Source organism: Pelodiscus sinensis, chromosome 14 (assembly GCF_049634645.1).
Source record: "Pelodiscus sinensis isolate JC-2024 chromosome 14, ASM4963464v1, whole genome shotgun sequence".
NCBI lineage: Eukaryota > Metazoa > Chordata > Testudines > Trionychidae > Pelodiscus > Pelodiscus sinensis.
In genome coordinates, this window is record NC_134724.1 from 38,011,736 (window position 1) to 38,037,964 (window position 26,229).

Genomic DNA, 26,229 nt, shown 5'->3' on the forward strand with positions numbered 1-26,229 from the left:
GGTGTAGGATGGGAGTGTAGGGGGTCTGTAGGGTGGGGGTGTAATGGGTCAGTGTGGTGTAGGGAGGATGTATGGGGGTCAGTGGGGTGTAGGCTGGGGGCGTAGGGGTCGGGGGGTGTGGGGAGTCGGGGGGGTAGACGACGGGGGGTGCGGGGACCGTCGCCCAGCGGGGGGGCGGCTCCCGCGGGAGAATGGCGCCGCCGTGCCCCCCCGCAATGCTGCCGCTCCGGGTTTCCCTGCCACCCGCGCCGCGTTTTCCAGCTCGCCGGGCGGAGGGGCCGCTCCACGCGCGCCGCCGGCGGTTGGCAGTCGCACGAGCGCGCCGCCGCCCGGGGGGGGGTCGGGGAAGAGCCGCGCGCGAGGCGCATGCGCGCGGGCGGGGGCGGAGCGCGGTGAGTGCCCTCGCGCTGTGTGTGGGAGACGCGAAGCCCGGCGCTGGGACCGGCCCGCGATGGAGTGACCCCCCCGCCCGGCCCTCGCCCGCCAGCCCCCCTCAGGCGGCCGCCGCGCCCGGCCGGGGAGCGCCCCGGGGAGGGGCCGCTGCTGGGAGCCCGGCTGCCGGGCGCGGGGCGCGCAGCGATGGCGGCGCGGGGAGCCCGGCTGCTCGGCCCCCTCTGGATCGCCCTGCTCCTCGGGCCGCCCCAGCCCGCCGCCGCGCGGAGCGGCCCGCACAGCCCCGCAGGTGAGGGGCGGGCTGAGGGCCGCGCGCACTTTGCGCTGGGGGGGGAGCCTGGCGCGGCGCGGGGCTGCCCGGTAAGCGCGCGGCGGGCGGGCTCGCTGCGGGGGCGGCACCTGGCCCGGCGTCCGACCTGTGGCCCCCGAGCCCGGCGGGCCCCGCGGCGCTGCGAGGCCAGACCCGCTTGCTGGGGACCCCGACCAGCCCGCCGCGGACAACCTGTGGCGATGGGCAGGCTGCGCGCGCGGACCCCCCGCTCGCTGGTCTCTAGCCAGGAGGGGAAGGGGAGCCGTCTGCGGGCCTCCAGCGGGGAGAACGGGGCTAGCTCGGGTCACTGCTGCGAGTGACCACTAATGAGCTCCTGCAAGGGCTGCTCATGCCACTTTTGCCTTTTGAACACTGGGATTGGCTGGCGTCCAGGATTTTAGATTAATGGGTTTGCAGCATATCAGTTGTTATAACAGTCACGTCTGTCGAATTCTTAGTTCATGGTCTTTAAAGTGTTTCCACCAAGAATCCCGGTTTTCAGGGGCTTTAAAATCTTTAATCACATCCAGTTGCAATGTAATATGAATTAGCGTTTTCTAAATCTTACAAATAATGTCAAATCTGTTAAATGTGTTATAGAATGATTATCAAGTCTTTAATAGTGTAAGCTGCTTAGTTTGTAAAGCTTTGGCTAAAAGAAGAAAAAAGAACTCTTGCCCCTTTGTCAGCATTAGAATTCATGCAGAAAAAAAATCTGGTTTCTAGTGCCAAGGAATATCTTTAACTTTTTACTGGAAATCTGTTGTAGCTCTTGCATTTTGATATTTTAAATAATAGTGTTGTAGCTATTGAGGCATTGGAGTTTCTTTGTAGAACTGACTGAATAAGCTCTGTTGTTACATGGTATAAATACGACTGTTTGAAATCCTGTTGGACAGAAACTTGGCATGGGGATTGTCAGCATGGGTTCCTGCTCTTGCTATAAAATATGTATGTATAGTGATTGATATTTACATTATAGGAAAGTCTTAATCTTTACAAAATGCAAGTTTTGTAAGTTTCAGGTCTAAAGCATAGCCTGTACCTTATGAAAATGGTGTTAAAAGTGGGATATATTAGCAAAAGATGTAGTGAAGGGACCCACAAAGAGAGAGAAGTAAATGTTGGAACCAAAAGAAGTTTCTCTGAAAGTTGGCTTGAATCTGTGGCCTGGAAATGGGCCAGTTAGTACTATTCTTTTGCTGTATTTTTTTTTTTAAAGAAAAATTATCTATCTTTGTATCTTTGGCTAGGAAGAAATAGGGCTAGATTGTGTCGCTAGTCTGAAAATGACCGATTAGTGGTGATAGACAAAGATTGCTCCTGCTACTTTTAGCATTGGGATTGGCAGGCATGTAGATTGTTTTTGCAGTTATTGCCTGTCTTGGAATGGTATTGGACAACTGCGTTTGGAAACCAAATATTTTGTTCTTCTAGTATATAAAATATAACTTACTCATTGGGCACTGCAGGTGCCATTAAAAAAACAGAGGGGGAGCGAGAGCGTGCTGCTTGAGTGACCTTTAAAGCAGCAGAGCCCCAAGAGTGAATTCCACCATATGGCTACTGTAAGATCATACATTCCTAATACATACTATAGCTACTGAAATTGACAGGTTTATTCTTTGCACTGTTGCACTATGTAACTTCTGTTAATGTTAACAGGAGCCCTAGCAGCTAGAGATACCTAGTTCTTTGATTGTTTTTTATGCGTTTGCAAAGTTAACTTTTAAATGATTAATTTACCCCTTTTCCACTCTCAGTAACGCTATTACTCTTAATATTCCAAGTCATCATTACAATATAATTCCTGTTATCTTAACTATGTATGCAATGATTATTAAATTTCCAAAATATGCTATGTGCAACTATATCTAGTTCTAAGTCGAAATAAAATGGCAGCGGGAGACAGAAACAGATAGGTGTGGGGAGCTCAAGGTTTGCATACAGTTATAAGGCTATGGGTTTGTTGTTTCATTAAGAAGTTTTGTGAATATTTAACTTACAAAATAATTATACACAGGACACTAAAGGAATTACCAATGTCACAGAGTTTAAGGCCAGAAGGGACCACCAGACCTCCTCTATATTACAAGCTGCCAACACCATCTGCATAAATCTGATGCTTGTCATACATGTATATTGACTGTTCAGCATATAATTTGACATGTAAGTGACTTGAATGAAAATAACTTCTCCTAGGCTATATGCATGATGTATTGTTCTGGCATTTGTATAAGCACCCCATAAATATAGTGCAGTGAAAGGTTATCTTGATTTGGTGTTTTTAATTTGTGAACAAAGAATATGACCGTAATAGTCTCACTATCTGGACTTTATACAGCAGGAATACCACATAGTCGGTAGAGCTAAGTGAATGGAGTCAATTACAACCAGGATTATGTAGAATCTTTTAGATAATGCTTTATATAAAGTTTGTTACTTTTTATTATCTCGAGGAGAGTCATACAATGATACTTCTCTAAGTTGTGAGAGGTTTGTTTCTTTCAGCCCCACTTTTGCAGTGATATTACCTTTATACTTCATATTTTAGCATTCTTAAATTTATTTTTTGGTTGTAGTTTCCCTTTCAATTAAATGATGGTGGACAAAGGGATAAATTATTATAATAAACTAATGTATGGATTTACACAGGTTTTATCAGTTTATACATTTACCTACGTGTGTTATGCATTTGTCACAAGTGGGAAGTATGAGGAAAATATTATCATTTTCATTTTAAAATAGGCTTCTTGGCTTAGTTGTGTTTCTCCTTTCTATTAATAACATAGTATACACTTGGTTATTCTTGGCTATTAAGTGTCCTGGTGGTTTGCAAAAGATCAGACACTTGTGTGTCACTGTTCTATTCTAGGAGTGATTATTGCCAGGGTGGTGTAATTTGGTGGAGTGTGGGAGAGATGCTATATTTTTGTTTGAATATTTTGTATTTACATTAAATCTTTTGTCTTTGAAAGTTGTTCAGAAGCTTGCATTGTTCTGGTGTACCTGACTTCATGTGTTGAGTGTAGGTGAGGAGGACAAAGGTACATGATAAATATGACTTGTATGAATACCATATTGCGCATATATATATAGTATCCTGATGAGAAACTATTCATTTATTTACTCAGAAGGAGAAGATAAACGTATGCAAGCATTCTCAGAAAAATCTAAACACAACTCAGGCATCTCATTTTTTTTTTTTAAATAATCAGGCAGCTCAGTTTTTTGTGGCTTTCTATCTTTATGAGATGTTTTAAAATATATTTAATATATGTTTTCCTCTTAGCAACACAGCAAAAGGATAGACCCAGGGTGCATAGAAATGGAAGAATATGGGTGTTTTCAAGTACATTACAAAAAACAGTACTAACATTTCTTTTAGCAAATATATTTTTCCTTTGTGACAATGCATAATTTCCTAGTTTCTGCCTGTAAATTGCTTTGGGACAGAAAACATGAATTGCAATAGAAACATCAATTTTAGCGTTTTAGAAATTGTCTAGTTATGAAGTACTAGATGATTTACCCAGCATTGCTCAGGTGTTTAACTGAATTAATTTTTGTTTTTTGGATAATAAAATGAAAATGGCCGTGCTTCATTTAAATCATTGCTCTAGTCTGGGGATGAGGGGTTCAGTATGCAGGTTGCACCAGAGAGAGAGGACTTCCACAGCTCCCTCTCACCACAGCAGCTTGGAGGGGTGCGTCTCATTGGCCCTGTGACCCCTTTAGCTCTAGTGGGCACAGATGGGGAGGGGTTCATGTTCCCTAGCTGGGGCAGATCCAGGTTGGCCTTCCCCCTGTGCTCCTCAGCCAGAGTAAGGAATACAGGAAACTGCTCTTCCCCCTTGCTCCCTGACAAAGGGGAGCAGCCAGCAACTTTCCCATATGAATTGGGAGAGGAGGGAAGCTTCAGCACCCCCCGACCATCCCTAAAGTGTGAGCAGCTCTGGGCTGGGGCAGTCCCAGATGGGGGAGTCGGGAAACCCACAACCAGTCTCCTTCACCTGCCTAGTGATTGTCTCTTTTCTGTATGGTTTTGTTGGAAGCAATCCCATTCTGAACACATCCCATTTTCTTGGTATAACCAAACCCTTACCTTGTTTTAAGTTATAAGAGGAAGCTGTATACTGAATTTGGTGGTCTTAGCTCTTTCCCTTGGGGAAGAGTTCTCGACTAGACAGACAAATTCTCTCAAATATATAGTAGCTATGCCATTGCAATTATAATTTTTTCTAAAAATGCATAAGCAGGGCTCAATGAACCGCGGCGAGCCCCGCTCGCCAGCTGCACTGTCCGGTAATATGCGCATTCGCAGTTCGTTCTGCGCATGCGTAGATCGCCCGAACCCGGCTCTTCTGGGTTACAATCTACTCACCACGGGTGAGTAGATTGTATTATTGTCGAGCCCTGTGCATAAGGATATGTTTTCATTTTTATACTTTGTAATGTGTGAGAGGGCAGTTTCCTGTGAAGAATCTGACTTTGGGCTTAGAGAGAGAGAGGTTAATAAAATGAAAAATTTCTTAGAGAGAGAGAGGTTAATAAAATCAAGCAGGCTTGATTCTGTTTCCACTGAAATCAGTGGTCAACTGTCCATTAATCTCAGTGGCTGCAAGATTAGAACTTGAATTGGCTGAAAATTCAAGATCACTGTTACTCGTGTCTAATTTTTTTGAAAAGTCACTTTTGTAGCCAACATTGGCTTCTTTTCAGTCTCCCCTCACTACAGTTCCAGAGTTCCTTTGATTAGTTATCCGTTTTCTCTAGACCAGTGGTTCCCAACCTGTGGTCCGTGGACCCCTGCTGGTCCGTGATAGTACTGCAGGGGGTCCATGGAAAGTTTAAAATAGAAATTAAGATAAATGTACAGAGCCTCTCGCAGCCAACATGACCTTCAGTCTGTGTTGCTTTCCAAGTCTCAGGAAGCAACATGGTTTGAAGGACATGCTGGCTGTCGGCACAGAGCTGTGGGAGCTGAGAGGCTCCGTGCTGGCAGCCAGCAAGTCTCTCAGACTGCACTGGTTCCCGAGCGGGCTGAGGGACGCAGCTCAAGAAGCGGCATGGGCTGAGGGACATGCAGGCTGCAGACAAAGCTATATTCTTTGGGGGAAGGAAGTTCTGTAAAATATTAATAGATTGAAAAGGAGTATGTATGCTTGAAAAGGTTGGGAGCCACTGCTCTAGACATTAATTTACTTGACCAGATATTAGTTACCTAGCTCCTTAATGGCTGCACCTGTAAATGGTAGCAAATATTTTCTTGCATAGTCTCTTCATAGTTGCCGTAATGTAACCCCCCTCCCCCACCTCCCAAAGCAAGCCACAGTGAGACTGATCTATATGGCAAAAAGACACAAACTAATTCTTTACTTTAGTAAAATGCAATAGTAGTTTTTTCTTTTGGGGTGTGTCTAGACTACAGGGTTTTGTCGACAAAAGTGGACTTTTGTCAACAAAACTATACCTGCGTCTATACTACTGCTGAGTTCTGTCGACAGAACTCGTCAGTTTGTCAACTGCGCTAAACCTCATTCTACGACGAATAACGCCTTTTATCAACAGAATTCTGTCGATAGAAGGCATTATTGCATCTACACTGTCCTTTGCGTCTACATTCTCATGTCAACAAAGTGGCTTGCTTTGTCAACAGAACTGGATGTAGTCTAGATGCTCTTTGTCGACAGAAACTTTGTCGACAAACCCTCTGTTGACGAAAGCCTGTAGTCTAGATGTACCCTTGGTGGTGATGTATAGGAAAAATCCCAACATTTACCTATTAGTGGTATAATAGTGGTTTATAGTGGTTTGCAAATCTATTTCTTAACTACAACAGACATTTTATGTGATTCATGACAATGAAAGATTCGAAGAGAAGGATATTGGCATTCGAGAGAAAATCTTTAATTGGCATTAAAGAAAGCTCCTGAGACTAGGATGGATGCAGGTCACCAATGAGGAATTACATAGAAAGATACAGCTGAAAGAGAACCTACTGCAGAAGGTTATACAATGGTAGTTACAGCTGTTTGGGCATATCTGCAGAATGTATGATGAGCAAAAAGTTAAGATGCTGGTATTCGGCATAATGGATGGTCCGAATAGGAGAGGCAGATCCCACAGAGAACGGGTAGATGAAATCATAGATTGGTGTGGACCTATTTATTTATTTTTTTTAATTTAAATATTTTTACCCCGCCTTACTATTTAAAATATTCAAGGCGGCTTACAAGAACAAACAAAAAAAATACAAATATATATACAAATTTAAAATATGAGCATTTAAAATATGAGACCTCAGAGGGACATAACCAGCTAAAAACATATAGAGAGGAGGAAAGCACACATACAGACTCAAGCATTAATAAAGGCATGAGTAAAAAGGGTGGTTTTAGCCTGACGCCGGAACAACGCTAGCCATGCGAATATCCCGAGAGAGAGAATTCCACAGCCTGGGAGCAAAAGCTGAGTGCACCTTGTTCCACGTAGATGTTAGTCTTATCTCCACAAGTGGGGGAACACGAAGCAAAGCCTCCCCAGCTGACCTCAGTCCCCGGGCAGGTTCATATGAGAGAAGACTGTCCTTCAGATACCCTGGACCCAACTCATTTAAGGCTTTATAGGTCAAAACTAAAACCTTAAATTGTGCCCGGAAACATACCGGAAGCCAGTGCAGCTGCCGAAGCACTCCCATAATGTGCTCTGTATAACGAGTATTAGTTAAAACTCGAGCAGCTGCGTTCTGGACCTGTTGAAGTTTCTGAAGGCTCTTTAGAGGCAGCCCTACATAAAGTGCATTACAGTAATCTAGTCGGGATGTAACAAGAGCATGCATCGCTGTGGCCAAGTCATGCTCGTTCAGGAAGGGTCGCAGCTGGCGGTTCAAACGAAGTTGCCCAAAGGCACTCCTGGCCACCGAAGAAATCTGATTTTCAAAGACTGGGTGGTGCACTCAACACATTCTGTGCCCCACTCAACGCATTCTGTAGACCCATTCTACAGAAACTAAGCCACTCCGCACTGGACAGGGAAAGATGGAAGGAAATAGTGAGGGAAGCATCAGACACCAAGGGGTGTTGAGCACTTGGTTGATGATGATGATAATAAATCTAGTAGTTAAATGCAGCATGTTAAAAATAGGCTATAAATGTCCAAAAATGTGATAGAAAATACTGTTGCCAAATGTCAAACTAGTTGATCTTACACTACAAATCTGAGAGGCAAAAGTTAAAAGTAGTAGCCTGTGTTCACTAAATTCTAAATAACTAGCTATGTATTTGGGTTATGCATGTGGAGATATACTGCCTGACCATTCCTTTTAGAATACTGAAATAGTTCAATATCAATTGAAAAATACGCGGGCATATAAGAATATTTGTACCTGTCCAATAAAACATATTATCTTACCCACTTAGAGTCTCTCAAAAATATCAGGTAAAAGAGCCAAAATAATTAATTATTTAATCCATAGAATAAATATTACAGTTGTATGGGAGAATTTGAGAAATCAACAATACTATTGGTTGTCTATTATTGATTGCTAATTCTTCAGTGAAGTCATTAAGCTACCTATTGCAGATGGTAAACTGAATAATTCCATGTAGTTGTATATGTTCATGTAGTTGCATTATAGGGTTGTTAAAAACTGTTGGTATTATGAGGAAGGAAATATTAGCTGGAAAAATAAAATTTCTATGTAGCAACATCTCTCTCAACTGAATTTATTAGGTGCTTTCATTTGTAACATGTTCAGTATTTTAAGTGATAAATATATGCTGTTGAGACTATCTTCAACTCTTAATTTTGCAAAGTGAACAATATGATTGATACGAAAACTTTACACTCAATTGATAAAATAATTTTAGAGATTAAAATAGAAAAACTTAATTAAATTGGATGATGGAATGAACAGAACTGCATTGCTGAGGGTAATGCTTAAGGCTTTGAGAGAAGAGAGGAAGTATTTTATTTCTGCAGGATCTGGCTAAACAAAATTGGCTCAGGATAACCTGTTTTTTATTATTCCCGGGGAATTCTGCGCCACTGGGCAATGCAGAATTCTGTAGACATTAACAGTGTGTGCAGAATTTCCTTTTCCCTATAGATATGGACTGCAGTGCTACTGGGCGTTGCTGGACCTGGCAGAGCCCACCCACACGTGGAAGACATTGAGGGTTTTTGGCAGCTACAGTTCTGAGCATGCTCTGAGGGAAGGAGAGGGTGGCATGCCAGAAACTCCACAGAAGCCTGGGGCTGAACATCAGGCTGATCTCCATCCCTGGATATCTGGGGTTGGGGGAGAAGGGCGAGGGACACATGACTGGATTCTGGGTGAATGCGGGAGTGCGTTCCTCAGGGTAAAGGTGGCCCGGTGGCTGGGCTCAGAGGGGGAAGGTGATGCTAGTACTGCGGTGGGGGACCCCTGTGGGGGTACCTGAGCCTGTCAGGCTACATGGCTGAAATCTGGGCATTTGGGGGTTGGGTGTATGGGCTGGAGGGCTGAGGCTGAGGTCTGGATGGGAGGGCTTGTGGGTATCTGGTCCTCCCTTCTGTTCCCCAAGCCCAGCTGGAGGCTAGAGAAACAGGAACTGGGTTGCCATGGGGATTTCTTTCTAGTCTTAGGGGCATTTTTGTGTGTCTGTATTGTTACAGACATACTTGCTGACTGATATTTTGAAATAAATTATCGAAATCATTATGTAGTGTTATTTTGACAAAATGTGTAGAATTTTAAAAAAATGTACACTGAATTTTTATTTTTTTTTGGTACAGAATGCCTCCAGGACTATTGCATGCTAAAGTATTCAATGCACTTTTGTTTATGCCTGTTTGTTTTCGGTTACTCAGTACAAATTTAGCAGTATATATCTACTGTGAATAATATCGGATGAATACAGTACTTTGATAGCTAAAGGGTATTATTGCCTATTATTCTCATGGGCATCAGGGAGTGTAATGATGAAATGGCCTTAAAAGAATGATAAAAGCAGTTAATGCCCTTTGAACTCTTTACCGTGATGTTATAAGAGCCCTTTTAAAAAGTGTGTTACTGCAGTGTCATGATACTTTTCAATTCAAAGCACCCTGCTGGAGAACAGATACCCAAATGCATGTTAAAAATTCAATGGGTAAAATGAACATTCCATTCCATGTCTGCAAACATTAACCATTTACAATGAATTCTTTCATGAAGTTACTTAAATCGCTGAAGTTCTGTATTTGGTAATTCCAACTACCGTAGCCAATTCCGTGGATTGTACATCGAATACTGTGAATATACTAAACTGTTTTTAATAATTTCCTCATAAAAATCCAGTTGGAAAACTAAATCCCAGTTGTTGCTAATACAAAAAGAATTCGGGCCAGGATGTTCATTTATGATACAAAAGTGCTTTCCTGACTCTCTAAAAGTTGAGAAGCTGAGCAGTACTTGGACTCATACAACGGATTACTCCTGAGGGCATTCTGCACCAAAAATTTAAAATTCTGTGCATAATATTTTAAAATTCTGCATATTTTATTTGTCAAATAAATAAGGGGTTCTACAGCATGGCATTGAAGAGCACAGGCCATTGGCTGCCCAGAGATGGGAGATTACTATTAACTCCCCCCTGGAACATAGAATCAATGGTGAGGCTGTACCCAACCCTGAACTAGGGGTCGCAGGGACTTTGTGTCTGCTTCTGGGAGCTGCACAGTCAGGACAGGTAGGGAACCTGTTTTAGTTGTGGGCCCCCACTGCCGACTGGACTTTTAACGGCTCACTTGGCAGTTCTGGCTGGAGCTGCCAGGTTCCCTTTTTGACTGGCCATTCCAGTCAAAAACTGGATGCCTGGTATCGCTGTTCCCATCAGAAAGTCATTTATCTGTGGGATACATACACTGTGCTCGTGCTTCCCCGGTAAACTGATTCCTTTTTTCACACAGTGTCACATGATATTTTATTTTTTATAAATAATTTTATAAATTGTTTGGTAGGTGAGAAATGACACTAAGAATAAACACCATTGTGGTGTTGGAATGTTCTGGCAGGAAGAAACCAGGTTAATAAGAAATTCACGCTATTTGGAAAAGACTGTGAGATAAGGCTTTAGGAAGATAAGAGTGCCTCAGATTGTGTGTGTGTGTGTGTGTGTGTGTGTGTGTGTGTGTGTGTGAATCCTGGGCTTTTCTTTGAGATGTTTATTAACATCTAAAAATTCACTTATCAGGTCAGTTGCTCTACACGATAGTTACTTCTAGAGAAGGGAAAACACATGGAACAAGTGCCACCAAATAGGCTCTGAGAGAGCCTGAAGATCGTTTGTCCCAGTATTATAAACCCATTCTGCTCAGTGGAATGTGATATGTTGTAATATTTGCAAAATTAATTAATCTTTTCTTAATTTTCTCGGGGGGGGGGGGGGGGGGAATTGAGGCTGTCACTGATATCAGAATTTTCCTCCAGTTCTTACTGGGGGGGAGGTGGGTGGATTTTGAATCCTAACATGAGTGGCAGCTCCTATTGTTGGCTTTATTAAACTTTGCTTATTTTTTTTCATTTTAAACCATGAATACCGTAGTCATAATTTGAGGAGTAGGTGGGTCCAGAGCATCATACGGTGGAGAAGAAGGGCTAGCTAGACATTAACAAGGAAATAAAATGTTTGGTATTGACTTCTGGAAACACTACTTTGAAACTGGGCCACAGAAAGAATTGTTTTATCCTTTGCTGCTTTACAGGACTGCTCATGGGAATTCAATGTGCTGTAAGTGAAGCTGGGATCAAAATGTTTTTACGTTTGCCAGTATGAGAGTGAACAACATTGTATTGCAACAAATTCAAATATTTGTGTCTCCATTTGAGATGATCTTGTATACAGAAAAATGCAGTTTGGACAACCGTGACATTACAAAATAAGTTTTGCGGAATACTCATCTGAGACTACAGCAAAGCCAGTTTTTTCCCCATATGTAACCTTATCAGATTAGGCCTAAACATTCTGTAATTCACAGTTTCATATGTTAAAATGATGCAAATTCATTTATTTCTAGTTGAATTTGGTGAATTAAAATATTTTTTCCAAAAATTCAGCTTTAAACTGATAATGAATTCTCAGTATAAATTTAATTACAGTTTAATAGAAAGGTTTCATTCATGTGACAGTTTCCTAATTGGGGACAAACTATAATTATCTTTCAGAAAAGGAGGTTTGGATATACTAAGTACTAAATGGAAAAAATGGAAAACCACTAAGTGGATTACACTTTTTTTTTCCTGTGAGGCCTGGCTGCCTAATATCCGTGAAAACACTTTAGCCACTTATCTGAGAAATCCCAAGGAAATGTCATTTAAGGATCTTCACCTTGACTAGTGTGAAATTTCATTTGTCATTATTTGAAATTATTTAGCTGCATTACAGAGGATGTGTGTGTAATAATAGTAATAGGTTGTAGATTTCAACATTTTGAAACTGGAATTTAAAAAAAAATTTTTTACTGTAGCATAACTATCTACATTAATTGATTGCTGCTTTTCATATAAAGGGCACATTTACTTGAATCTAGTTAGCTCAAAAAAGCATTAAAATTGTTTTTGGCATTAAATGTGTTTTGAGACTGTCAATTTTAATGATTTTTCAATCAATTACATATTTATGTATTTAAAATGGATCTCTTCCTTGCATGATTGCTGTATGAAAGATTCAAACAAATATAAGAATGAGTTTACGGGGCAGTAGTGATACTGATGATGTGCTGTGTGATGGTAAGTGCAAAAGTAAATTGAAAAGGTAGACGATCTTATCTGAATCTTTCATTTTATTATTTCTTATAAATTTTTTTCTTAACAACAATAGTACGATTAAAAAATTCAGATGTGTGTGGCTTAAGTTAATTCCTAGAAATTGGAACAATAATGGTTAGCTGTGATACTGACAAGATTTATGTAAATTTCATGCTGTCTGGGAAAGAGATGAGCCGTGCACTGGAGCCAGTCCGGAAAGAGGAGAATCCAAAAAGTTGGAGGCTCTTGTAGGAACAATGAAATAGTCAGGCTCTAATGTTTGTGGGGGAGAAAGTGTTGCAATTCCCTTCCCGTAAATTGTCTATGCTTGTGTTTTACTGGTATAATTTTTGGTTAAAAGTATTCTTTCAATTTTTTCCAAAATAGTTACACTGATAAAAGCCCTGATGTGGTTTCAGGTATCCACATAATCATATTAGACATTTATAGTCTTGGACATGCAGTTTCCAAGGATAATACACAGTAGAAACCCCAGCATTACTATTTTCTTTTATTTTCAGTCATAACTCTTTTTGTAGATCGGGGTGGGTAATAATTTTTGACCAGGGGCCACTTCAGAAATTTCTGAAGTCGCCCTGGGCTGCCTCGGAAATCAGAAGGGGCAGGGCCAGGATGCTTCCGTGCTTCTCCACCCAAATACTCTGGTTTGGGGGTGGAGGAGCATGCTAAGTCTTTGCCACTGCCAGCTGTTCTGAACAACTGGCAGTTCCCTCTTAAGTGTCCATGCCACTGGTGGTGGGAGAATTTGTGCGCTCCCGTCCCTGCTCCCAGGTCAATCAGGGCCTGAGGGATGGGGATCATGCAAAGTCTCTTGCTCCCTGCCCCCACCCTGCAAGGGAGTACTGTGCCTAGTCAACCGCCAGCTGAGCAGCAGCTGGTAATGGACTTTAAGTGCTGAGCCCCTTACAGGGCGGGAGGAGCGGTCACACGCTCCCCCTGCCCTGATTGGCCTGAGGGCAGGAGGAGCGTGCAAAGTCTCCTCCCACCCTACCTCCGTCCTGCAAGGAGAATGTGGCGCTTAGAAGCGCAGGGCGGGAGGAGACTTTGCCCGCTCCCTCTGCTCCCAGGCCAATCAGGGCTTGGGGGTGGGGGAAGCATGTGAATTCTCCTCCTCCCCTGCCAGCAGCGCACAGCGCTTCTAAGCACCACACACTCCTTGCAGAGCAGGAGGAGACTTAACGTGCTTCCTCCCCTGGCCCCAGGCCCTGATTGGCCAGGGGGTGGAGGGAACCACACAAAATGTTTTGCTCCCTGCCCTCTGGTGCTCAGTGCTTAGAGTGAACTGCCAGGGTTGACTCTAAGCACTGCATGTCCCCCATCCCTGGGTCCTGATTGGCCTGGGGTGCAGGGGAGCAGTAGGAACTCTGCGGGCTGGATCCAGCCCACAGAGACCCTTTTGCCCACCCCTATTGTAGATACATACCAAAAGATGGATACCAACTGCTGCGGTGTTTCAAAGGGGCAGTGCCGCCCTATCGGCTAATCGAATAGTCGATGCAAAAATGCATCGACTACTTGATTAGTCAATTACACGATACTTAACAGACTTAATGTATGTGGGGCTGTAAGGGATCTCCAGAGGTCATTTAGTACATTTCCCCCATCCTGAGGCAGCATTAAGTATACCTAGAACATCTCAGACAGATGTCTGTTAACCTATTTCTGAAAACCTCTGATGATTCCACATATCTTTAGATTACCTGTTCCAGAATTTAACTATCTTTATATTTAGAAGGGTTTTCCTAATATAATAATAATAAAGGGAGATTTAAACCAATTATTTCTTGTCCTAGCCTAGTAGACAAGGAGAACAATTGATTGGTTTCCTTTCTGTAATAACCTTTTATATATTTGGCAACAGTTATGTTCCCCCTTCCCCCTTAGCCTTCTTTTTTTTTAACGAAGAATATCCGTTTGTCTCAGCTTTTCCTCAGAGGTTGTGTTTTTTAAACCTTTTGTCATTTGTGCTATTCTCCTGGGACTCTTTCCAATTTGTCCACATCTTTCTTAGTGTGGCACCCAGCACTGGGTACAGTGCTCAGCAATGCTGAGTAAAATGGAACGATTACTGCCTGTGTTTCACACAGGATGATGATATATTTATTCTTCTAGAAACTTGCGTTTGAACGGCCTGCCCCTCAGCTTTCCCACAGCTCTCTCTTTTCTGTGGACTGGAATGGCCCTAGAAATTCCATGTTTCTTTTGTGTTTCACACAAACATTTGCTTGATTGTCGTCTTAATTTGAGGTTTATTGTGTGGGTTTATGGCAAGTGTGTGTATTTGAAGGCTGATGGGTCAGGTACTTTGTTTTTTCTTTTGTGGTTCTGGGCTCTTCGTAGTCACTAACTTCTGGTTTTTGCCTGTAGTAGTGTTTGGGAAGTGACCAAGTTTTAAGAAATGAAACCAGTAATGGTAATTCTCTGTGTGTTGCCTGTGGCCAGATGTGTGACGTGGCTAGTGGATGGGTATCTGTTTTAAGGTTGTGGTTTGGAGTTGAAACAAAAGGCTTTGTGGCCACTGATTTGGAATCTTCCTTTTTTTGTTCGACCATTGAATGTAGAATTCAGATTCTTCAGCCTGAGAGTCAAATAAGAGGATTTTTTTTGTGTGTTGTATCCCCGTGAGTTCTCTGCTTCAAGTGCTCATATGTCCTTATGTCTTTGATTGGGACTCCTAGCAAAAATCTCCAATCTTGCCTTCACACACACCCAACACAGCCTCAGGCCTTGTACCAAGGTTATATGTGACTGCTGGGGACCTATGCTCAGTTCCTTCTTGAGCACCTTCAGCCAAAGACTGTGTCTAGCATGTGCCTATTTGCTGTGTACCTACTGGCCTTTTTTTTTTTTTTTTTTTTTTTTTTTTTTGTGTTAGCTTTTTCCCTCTTTTTCTCATTCATGTGCTTTTGTTTTCCTATTTTCCCCCTATGGAGAGGCTTAACAAGCTGTTTCTTCTGGCAGGGATGATGGGTTCTCAGGGATTTAAAAGGCGCTGCTCTTGTGGAGAAGCATTCCATTTGGTGATAGGCACTCCCAATGTATGCGTTGCTTGGGAGACTCTCATTTTTCCAACAAGTGTAAAAATAGGGAAACTAAGTATTGTCTATTAATGATGGAGCAAGTCTGAAAACCAACCTCTGACCCAGGGACACAGAACCTGCTCTGCAGGGTTGCTCTTCTGCTGCTAGAGATGTAAAAGGTTAACCGGTTACCCAGTAATCATGGACCTAACCAGAGTGCTTACTGGGCAACTGGTTAACTGGATGGCTAGGCAGGGTCTGAGGGCAAGCAGCACCCCACCAGCTGTGGCCCTGCAGGCAGGACCCGAGCCTGGCCAGAGCAGTCTACCCACAGCTTGGTGGGGGCCCTCCCTGGCCTGGCTGAAGCAGCCCCCCACCCATGGCACAGATGGGTTGATGCTCCAGCCTGGGTGAGGTTAACTGGTTAAACATACAGTTTAACTAGTTAACATTTTAGTAAGGATTTTACATCCATTGCTGCCAGTATCCTGCCATTTTCAAGATCATAGACATTAAGAGCTTCCAAGAGAAAAACACCTCCAGAACCTTGGTCTTGATAGTGGTACCAATAATTTTACTCCTGGTTCCTAGAGCTTCCCACTCCAAGTGTAAGGAAGGAACAGTGCTTTAATTTGTGCCCTGGCATCGCTAGGCTTGGTAGTTCATAGCCCTGGCATTTCTGTGCTTGCTGCATCAGTTAAGAATGTAGTTGCCTGAGCTCTGACATCTCTTTGCTTACCAGTTAAGCACTGGAAAGCGGACAGGAGGAGCAAAACAATAGTTTCTCTGCAAAGAAGAGCAGATCACTGGAGACTGCAGGTACATTAGGTACCAAATATCATGTTAAGACTTCAACTAAATCCCATCCTTAGCAGTAAAGGACTTGGTGCCAAAGACTGCCACCAGCTAGAGGCTGGTTTCTATGAAATCCTTTATACCCCCGCCCTCAGTGCCTGGCATTATGGCTTATGCAACACCATAGGTGCTGGTGCAAAGTTCAAGTTGCATTGTGCTTCTGGTAGTGCAAGAATTCAAGTATCCTTATGGTACCCAGTGGTAGAAATGTAGCCGTGTTAGTCTGGTGCAGCTGAAACAAAAAACAGGACACTGTAGCACTTTAAAGACTAACAAGATGGTTAATTAGGTGATGAGCTTTCGTGGGCCAGACCCACTTCCTCAGATCAAATAGTGGAAGAAAATTGTCACAACCATATATACCAAAAGTTGTATCCTTTAATTGTATCCTTTGGTATACAGGCAGTCCCTGGGTTACGTACAAGATAGGGACTATAGGTTTGTTCTTAAGTTGAATTTGTACGTAACTCGCAACTGGCTCCAGATTCAGCTGCTGCTGCTGAAACTGACCAGGGGCTGACTACAGGAAGCCGGAGGCAGAGTTGCTCTGCCCCCAGCTTCCTGGAATCAGTCACTGATCAGTTTCAGCAGCAGCTGAATCTGGAGCCTGGGACAGAACAGCTGGGGCGCTGCCGAGTAGGTCCCCCCAGGACCAACCCGGCAGCACCCCAGCTGCTCTACCCCAGGCGTCCACAACAAAAGCCTGGTCTGCTGGGGGGGGCGCACTAGCTGCGCGCCCCCCCCCCCCCACCAGCAGACCAGGGAGACCCGGAGCAAAGCCTCGGAGGCGGCGGGGTCCTGCGCCTCTGCGGCTTTGCTCCGGGTGTCCCTGGTCTGCTTGGGGTGTCGCTGGTCTGCTGAGAGGGGTCCCCAGCAGACCAGGGACACCCGGAGCAGCTTTTCTCGCCCCGGAGGACGCGGTGGCGGGACCACTGCGTGTCTGGGTGGTTCCGCCACCCACGAGTTCCGGGGCGAGAAAAGCCCCGTTCGTAAGTGGATCCGCGTAACTCGGGGACTGCCTGTATATGGTTGTGACAATTTTCTTCCACTATTTGGTCTGAGGTAGTGGGTCTGGCCCACGAAAGCTCATCACCTATTAAACCATCTTGTTAGTCTTTAAAGTGCTACACAGTCCTGTTTTTTGTTTATGGTACCCAATGAGCCTGAGGTTTTTGTTCCTTGCAACCTCTGGATACCTCTCAGTATTGACATCGGCTGGGTCACTAGGTCCTTGTGTTTCTGGGAGACCAGTCTCTTCCTCATTTTTTACTACCCATAAAGACAGGTTATGATCTCTGATGCACTATGCAGAGGAGCATTCTGAGTCATACTTTGAATTTTCAGTTCCAAGATAGTCAATTTTAGGTATTTAAGAGCAGGTTGGACAGACATCTGTCAGGGATGATCTATATGGTGCTTGGTCCTGCTGTGAGGGCAAGGGGCTGGACTTGATGGTGTATTGAGCTTCCTTCTAGTTCTAGTGTTCCATTATTCTATGATACAGGAGATTCAGTTTTTGGCTAGTTCCTATAATCCCGTTGATGCTTAAAGGTTGACAGTTTGTTCTGATATCAGGTATTGAAGTTAGGCTGACTCTAGTAATGTATGGGTTGAAAATATTACACTTTCAAGAAGAATATTTGCAACAATTATTACAAGCCAAAGACATTCAGATTTAAGTTTGTTTTCAGATCATAAAAGAAATCCAAAGACACATGTAAGGTACTCAATCGTGTAGTGACACCAATCACTCAAGTTATGCCAGAATGCCTGTGAATGCCATTACAGCATTTTTTGGGGGAGAGAAGGGGAAGGGGGAGCCACAATGGCATTGAGTAGTTCTGTCAGTCCTGGGTCAGGTAACTCCTTTCCCACCCCAGCTCCAGAGCATCCTCTGAGCCAGCAGGGGGTCTTGGTGGTGGGTCAAAAACTCAGCAAGGAGGAAGCTGGTGGTCAGGACAGCATGGGGGAGCATAGCTGGGCCATGTCAGGAAATAGGTAGAGGAGCCATCTGAACAGTGGAGCTTCCCTGAAGGGAGCAGGAGTCTCAGATTGGAAGAGACAGTATGGGCTCTGCAGGGGTCGGGAAGTCAGTCCATGCTCTTGTGGGTCTCCTCTGGCTACCCTACAGTCCCAATCTTCTTTCCAGCTCTTCCCCTGACCCCTAATACCTCTGCTTCCTTATGGGGACTGTTTTACTTGTGTTCCAGTACATCTGTTTTTGGGGCTGGAAGCCTAGTGATAACATCGTTTATGAATATTGGAAAAACAAATCATATCTTTAAAATTCAGTTACTGCTAATCGGAGACATCATACTCTAAAATCTCTTCATCGTACTTGTATGGTTATTGCTTGGTGTCCTTGTCTGTTTTCTCAGTCTTGCGGTTGGGAAAACTGAAGCACAGATAAAATGCTTTCTCCAAGATGTCAAAAGAAACTGTCAGGGTGGTGTATGGAACCTGATTTTTAGTGGACAGGGAACAGCACTGGGCTATGCTGTTCCCCTAATTGCAGACCTTAGGAGTGTGGTCTGTGGCAATTGAAAGGTGCTCAGCTGATTAGGGGTGGGTGTCTTACACCCTGTTTCCAGTAGCATGAGGGTGATTACTTACACCTATTTTTTTTAAAAAAAACCAGAGTGAGAGTGAGGCTTTTTTTTCCCACCTCCCCCGGATGGAGTTTGTGCTGTGATTGGCAGGTGGAAACTGTTGGCTTCTAATTAAAGTTTGAATTCTAGAAGCCTCTGCTGATTGGCTGAGCCTTGGTAGGGGGAGGGGCTTTATAAGGCAGTGGGCAAGTGACCAAGGAGCTTGCGAACAGGGAGTTTTGAGAGGGAGTTCTCCAGGTAGAGGAGAAGCAGATACAGGACTCTTGAGGGAAGTGTTTTGTTATTGGGGCTTTCTTGCTGTGTGCTGAGCTTGTGTTTGTGAGTGAGGGTTGGTGTGTGTTCTTTTTTGTTTTTTTGTTTGTTTATTTATTTTCCCCTGTGTTTGAGAGTGAGGCTTTTTTTTTCCCACCTCCCCTCTACCCTCCCCCTCACTCTCACTCTGGTTTGGATCAGAAATGTAATGTGCATAGAATGCAATCTTCTAGAGTGTGGATCTGCAGAGGTGATACGTAGGACTTCAGTTCTGGTAGGTGAACTTCCTTTATTGAAGAATACTTTGTTCATTAATTTTATAAAAACAATATGGGCAGAATGAATTTCAGAAGTTAGCAGTGTGGCTTTATGACTTGAGGCACATTACATTGCTGTTACCTTTGCCTTGTCCAAGGGACGTGCAGAGCTTTACTTGAACAGAAACTACAATGCAAGTGTATAAAACAGCAATGGGTATTTTTAAAACTGCAATTTATATGCAACGTGTAATGTACTAATCAGCACATGAATCTTAATTAGAAATATATATTTCAATACTATGAATGTGTGTGGTAAGAGGACAGAACTTATAACCAAGATGTTCTAAAATGTCAGCAAAAAGTTCAAAATGTGGCTTTTGTTTAGAAGATGGTGTTAAAACCCTTCTCAATGCATATTGTGTAGTGTAGAACTCAGGCCGGCTCCCAGCGCACGCTGGCTCCTGGGCAGAAAGCTACCACTCCACACTGCTGACTCTGTACCAGTCGGCTCCCTGGGAGCAGGGCTGCAGGCGGGAGCTGGTACATGCCACCTTCTGGTGCGCACTGGCTCCCAGGGAGCTGGCTGCTGCCCTGCACTGCAGGCTCTGCAGTACAAATCTTATACTACAGAGCCTAAGTGCAGCCAGCTCCCCAGGAGTGGAGCTGGCAGCTTCTAGTGGGCACTGGCTGCTGGCCCCACTCCCAGGGATCCAGCTGTGCTCTGCAGTATAAGCTTTATACTTCAGAGCCCACAGTATGTAACCGCTAAGATTTTTAACAGTTGTTACACAATTACCTAATTAACAGCTTTTTAATATCCCTAATTCTACTAGATACAATAATGTGCCGCCATAGCTGCATTTCTGATCTTTGGATTTTCTACCTATTTGTAATGATTTTAAAATATATTGGCACAGGAAAATTGTCTGTCTTGTCTTTAATCAGTGACTAAACCACTTTCTGTATCTGTATGCAATATATTTAAGTAGTTGTTTTTTAGGTATTGCGTAAAAATATAAACAGATTGCTCTATAGTGTACAGAAGCAATATTTAGCAAACAGCTGAGCTTGCATGGAGTCTTACTGAGGATGAGCTTCTAATCTACACTGATGTTGGTGTGGCCACTTTCAGGTCAGATGCAGAATCATGGTCTAAGTGCTATAATTCAGGTTTCCAAAGAGTTGACTTGCAGAAAAACTACAATATTTTTAAGATAGAATTCTTACTATTTTTATTTAACAGTGATGGCAGTAATTAGCTTTTCAGGCATCCTGGAATGTGTTTTTAAAAATCATCTAATAATCTGAGCATAATTAGAGCTGAATAGAAATGGGAGAGATCTAGGTTGAATATTAGGAAAAACTATTTCCCTAGGAGGGTGGCGAAGCACTGGGTTGGATTACCTAGGGAGGGGGTGGAATCTCCATCCCTAGAGTTTAAGTCTTGGCTTGACAAAGCCGTGGCTGGGTTGATTTAGTTGGGATTGGTCCTGCCTTGGGCAGGGGACTAGACTTGATGACCTCCTAAGTGAGGTCTCTTCCAGCTCTGAGATTCTATGACAAGAAAAAATCCTGGTGTATTTATTTTTTGCGCTACTCTTTCCTTTCTTCCCCTAGTAAATATTAGCCTAAAACCAGAGGCCCTTCATTTTGAGCATACTCTTTCCTATACCTTAGTTAATTTGGTCAGTGTCAATAAAGTATTTATAAACATAGATATTTCTCAAGTTTATTTGTATTTTTGTTGGTCATTGACTCTCTCTGATAATTTTCAGATTCTGTTGACTGTAATTTGGAGTGACATAAGTGTTGTGTACCCAAAAAAGCAGCTGAGATTTTACTTTTTGTTTATAGTGTTATTGAGCTAGTCTTCGTTTAAGAGGGTTGCTCTTATTCTGTTGCTGGCATTTTCATTGCCTGACAGAGCAGAGGAATGTTTGAGGCCCTCAGTAGGGGGCTGGTGAAAGCTGTTAGCCATCAGTAGTAGTAACGGTTGGACTGTGATTGGAGAAGAGCTGTAACAGTCTTGTGCATCTGAACAGAAGTGGTTGTAGCTGAGCAGATTTTTTTTCCTGAGGATGAGAAGAAGTAATTTACACATGATATAGTGCACTGGTCTTGTGAAGTTCTAACAAACAGAAGCTAAATTTATTCCGTTTTATTTGCCTGAGAAATTGATTTTCTTTTGGTAGGCCTGAACACTGAGGACCTGGATTACAATGAACTGTATACCTGAAACCATGTTCTTCTCTTCTCCACCAGCCCCCCCCCCCCCCCCGTACTTTTTAATATCAGTTTTTGGCTAATAATTGCATCTAAATTACTTCATTATAGCTACATTCAGTTCTGAATGGCTTAGATTTGAAAATGCAGTAGAACTCAGACAATATACTGCTTCAGATGTGGCGAGATATCAAAGACAAAGCTATAAAAAAATTGTCACAGCGGTGTTTCGAGGCTGCACATTTCTGCTTTTAATGAATGTTTGAGCTTCTGGAAATGTATTTTTGTAGGGGAGAAGCAGCTATGTAAACATTGATTAAAAACAAACATTTAAAGTTCTGGTTTTTGGAAAACAAAACACATGCATTAGGAAGAGAGTAAATTCCATTCCGTAAGTGAGGCCGAGTGAGATTTAAACTAAAACTCATGTATCAGCCTGAAAATTCACTTGATGTGTTATGTAAGGATGAATAGTTAAAATATTAGTCTTAAATATTTTAAAAAGACTGCGTATTTCTGTGGAGTGGGCAGAGGGCCATGCTTGCTTCGGGCTGTGTTAAATTACTCCAGTTGTTTTTCCTCTGTCTTTCACTTCAAAATGGGTTTGGTTTCCATATGTTAAGTATATTAGATTTACATAGGCAATATAGACATTAAAAGCTTGTCTATATGAACTGAGAATACAGTTGCTGAAAAGGAAAAACATGCCTATATTTTGTATTTCCCCCGGCTTTTACACTAAGTGGGACCTTTCTCAGGTGAGGAAATATGGGTAGGGGACTGCATTACCATGGCAACAGGGATCAGTCTGGTGGAGTGTGAAGTGGAAGTGGGCACTTGACCAGGTGACTAAACTTGAATTAATAAACATAATGCTTTAGAACTACTTGGTTATAGCAGAATAACTAAAGGGTTATTTTGATATCACATACTGAACCTTTCAAACATATTAGTTAAGCAGATCATTTGACTATACAAAGTGACGTCTGAATTATTGCTGGTCAATGTCTGATATTCTGCTTAGAGTGGCATTGTTTGAAGCATGATTTTTCTAACCTTTTTATAATGTAAAATGTTGAGTTAGTAAGCAACCAATAAATTTAAAATATCACATGCCTCTGTGAAGACTTAATGGATTTCTTTTCTTTGCAAATTTGGAAGGAATGAGATGAATATGGTTTGACAAATTTTTGTAAGGAATGATTGTCATGAAAACACTAAGGTGAATCGTTTTATTATTAGTAGTTTGCAAGATTTAATAATACGTGCAATATCCATTAACTTTTAGGTTAGCTACAATAGTAGAACACTAGTGTAATTATTTCTAAAATATAGAAACTCATGAATTAAAATAAGGTTTGAATCTGTAAGATTTAAGTTACCATATGGATTTAAGTTATTGTAAATACTAGACTTGTAATTAGAAAGCTACTAAGTTAGAGGTAGGGAGGTGGTGTTCTTGTTCCCTTGTCTTGGTGACTTATTTTATAGGTTTGTGGACGGAGTGCAAACATACTGCACATAGCAATTGTACTGATTTTTCTACTTTTAATTTGCATGAATTTCTTTCTATAAATGCAATTAAAATATAAATGTAAATTAAGATGCTGCTGTTGCATGAGATAAATGAGAGGGTAGTTTTCATCCTTCTATACAGATGCTTGTTCTTTTTATCTGGAATTTTCCACCTTTTAGGATTGCACTTTAGAGATGTACAGCTCAAACTTAGTGGCTTATTCTAGTGTTATATGGAGTGTGCAGGTATTTTGAGCCTTGCACAGATACAAAATTGGTGTCCGCATCCACAAAAAGGAGCTACAGATATCTGGATTGACATCTATCCATGGATATAAAGTTGATATCCATGGATTTGCAGGGCTCTACAAGTATTATTTCCATTGTTAATGGAGGTTAGTTTGAAAACATCTTTATATTGATGGGAGAATTGGATCTCTTTTTATGTCTGGAAACCTTTCCTTCTGCTGCACTATTAACACTGAAAAGTGTACATCCTCCTCCGAGTCCCTTCCTTCAGCCCAACATAAGATGCTGCTATCTTTTGTGGCATGGTGAAATATATTTTTATCTCTTTGATAGGAACTGTCATTTTATTGTATGATACCAAGCATCTTTTAGGGGTGTGAATGGTTAACACTGCAGTCAGCATTGCTTTAATATCGCAGACAAGGTTCTGTTCAAGCCCTGTGTGGTGTGCCACAGGCAGGGGCCTTCTCTGGCTAGGCTGAAGCAGGCCCTTGCCTGCAGTGGGGGGGGGGAGCAGGGGCTGTTCGAGTTGGGCTGAGGCAGGAGGGATGCTGCTCCATCCCAGCTAGCTGGCTTCCCCCCCGCCCACCTGCCCTTTTATTGGTCAACCAATTAAATAGATTTTTAAAATGTAAACAGCATTCAAAACATGCTAGGGATGTAAAATCTCAACTTACCCTAGTGCAGGGGTAGACAAAAGGGCCTCCATGGGCCGGATCTGGCCTACCAAGCAGGTTGATCTGGCTTGCGGAGGCCAGTTAGGGCCTGGGGGCAGAGGAAGCACACAAAGTTTCCTCTGCTGCCAGGAGCATGTAGCACTTTGAAATGCCGCATGCTCCTGGCAGGGCAGGAGGAGACTTCACACACTCCCCTGCCCCCAAACCCTGATTGGCCTGGGAGCGGGAGGAGCACGCTAAGTTTCCTCCACCCTACCCCCGCCCTGTGAGGGGCACACGGCACTTCAAAGTGCCACGTGCTCCTCGCAGGGTGTCAGGAGGCTTTGTACGCTCCCCCACCCCCAGGCAAATTAGAGCTTGTGGGCGAGGGAGCGCACGAAGCTTCCTCTGCCCTGCCCCTGCCCCTGGGCGGGGCGGCCCAGGGCCATTTAAAATACTATTGCCCACCTCTGCCCTAGTGCGTGCAGAAAATATCCAAACTCATTTTGTCCACTTAGAAACACTGTCCTGTGCCTTCAGAGTCTTTTTCCCCATTAGTCTATAATAGCCCATGTGTATTAACTAACTTTCATTGCACTCTGCAAAGCCCATCTTGTCTCTGACTCTCATCAGGATGGGTTATGGGAGAAATAGGGTAGCAGTGTGTATGAGTCTCTGGTGGGGATTCTGATGGATTTAGGGCTGGACTTTTAAAGGTATTTAGACACCTCACTTCTGTTGAAGTCAGCATAGTAAGTGTCTAGTTTATCTTTTAAAAATCTGTCCTTTAGTCTAAATACTTGACTGCCAAGTGCACCTGTTGCTTTGGCTAGGTAATCTTTTAGTTGAAAATAATGCAAATTGGAACAGTTTTGAAAACCACATTTCTCTCTTGTACTTGTGTTTAAAAAAATTGCTTCTATAATAGTTGAGAGGTCAGAGGGAAAACATCTCTATTTTTTAGCTTATTTATTTTGTATATTTGACAACATTGGTTGATCTGTTTCACTGTTTTGTTCAATTAGTAGCATTTCCTGTCTCATGGACATTACATCATCCATGTGCACTGCTCTTCAGGAAGCTAGCATGTACAGTAGTCTTCCTCAGGTCCTACAAGAAGGTGTTTAGCAGCACAGCAGCAAACATAAAACTGAAATGTTATGGTGAAGGAATGTTGTAAACCCCAGTCTGATTGTCAGTTTTCTGCCTCTTTCTGTCAGTTCTCTGCCTCTTTCTGAGTAACCTGTAAAATCGTAACAAACTCTTGAGTTACCATTTTTGTATTCTTGTAAATTTCAGTTCTAGATTTGTTTTACTAGTAAGGAAGAGCTATGTGCATAGCATTTAATCCTTCAAGCCTCTGGTTTTTAATTTAAATCAGAAACAAAATGCCAGATTACAAGGCTGAATGGTCTTGGTGACCCTAAAGTGTAAGGTGACCTTTTTTGGCACTTATTCCATTTTGAGAATGTATCGCTTCTTTGAGCCAAACTTCCAAATGGGTATTACTTTACAATTTAATTGGCTACATACATCTTGAAAAGGATATGTACCAGGTTTTTTTCCACTGTGGAGACATAAAGGTTTGTTTCACAGAAGAGAGAGCATAAACTAGCAGGTAAAAGGAAGCTTGTGTGAACTGGGCTATACTGTTTACCTTAGGAAAAAAAAACTGATCTTGGTTTGTAGCTTTTGGCAACTTCAAACAAAACAGTCAGTGTTCTGCTAGAGAAACTAGGCATTCTTTTTACGTTATTGAGGACACGTTTAAAGAAGCACACAGTACTTCAGATGATTGCAAAACATCATCTAAAACAAACTTGCCTTCTTTAGCAGAAGGCTCCTTGGCTAGTTTCTAAATGTTTTACATGCACAATTAGTAACTTAATTTTGATTTATGTATTTTACACGAGATAATTGTCTTAGAAACAATGACCATCTTGAAATGTAAAAATCAAGCTGATTCAAAGTGTTAAGTCTTTTACTATTTTTGACTGTAAGCAAACCAGTTCAAGTCTTTCTGAACTCAGCAGAATTGTTTCCTGCTCCCTGACATTTAAGCTCTTTTCGTCAGATCCAATCCAGTTGGGAACTCA

The 26,229-nt window shown here is 42.7% G+C and overlaps 1 protein-coding gene across 7 annotated transcripts in view; it reads left to right on the forward strand.

Moving 5' to 3' along the window:
- Positions 1-410: 410 nt before the first annotated feature.
- Positions 411-26,229, forward strand: part of NEO1 (neogenin 1) — a 304,427-nt gene continuing 278,608 nt past the window's right edge. For all 7 annotated transcript variants that reach the window (XM_075897560.1, XM_075897561.1, XM_075897562.1 and 4 more), the window contains exon 1: positions 411-682. In XM_075897560.1, coding sequence (XP_075753675.1) covers positions 580-682 — 103 coding nt within the window. In that variant the 5' untranslated portion in view covers positions 411-579. The remainder of the gene's footprint in view (positions 683-26,229) is intronic.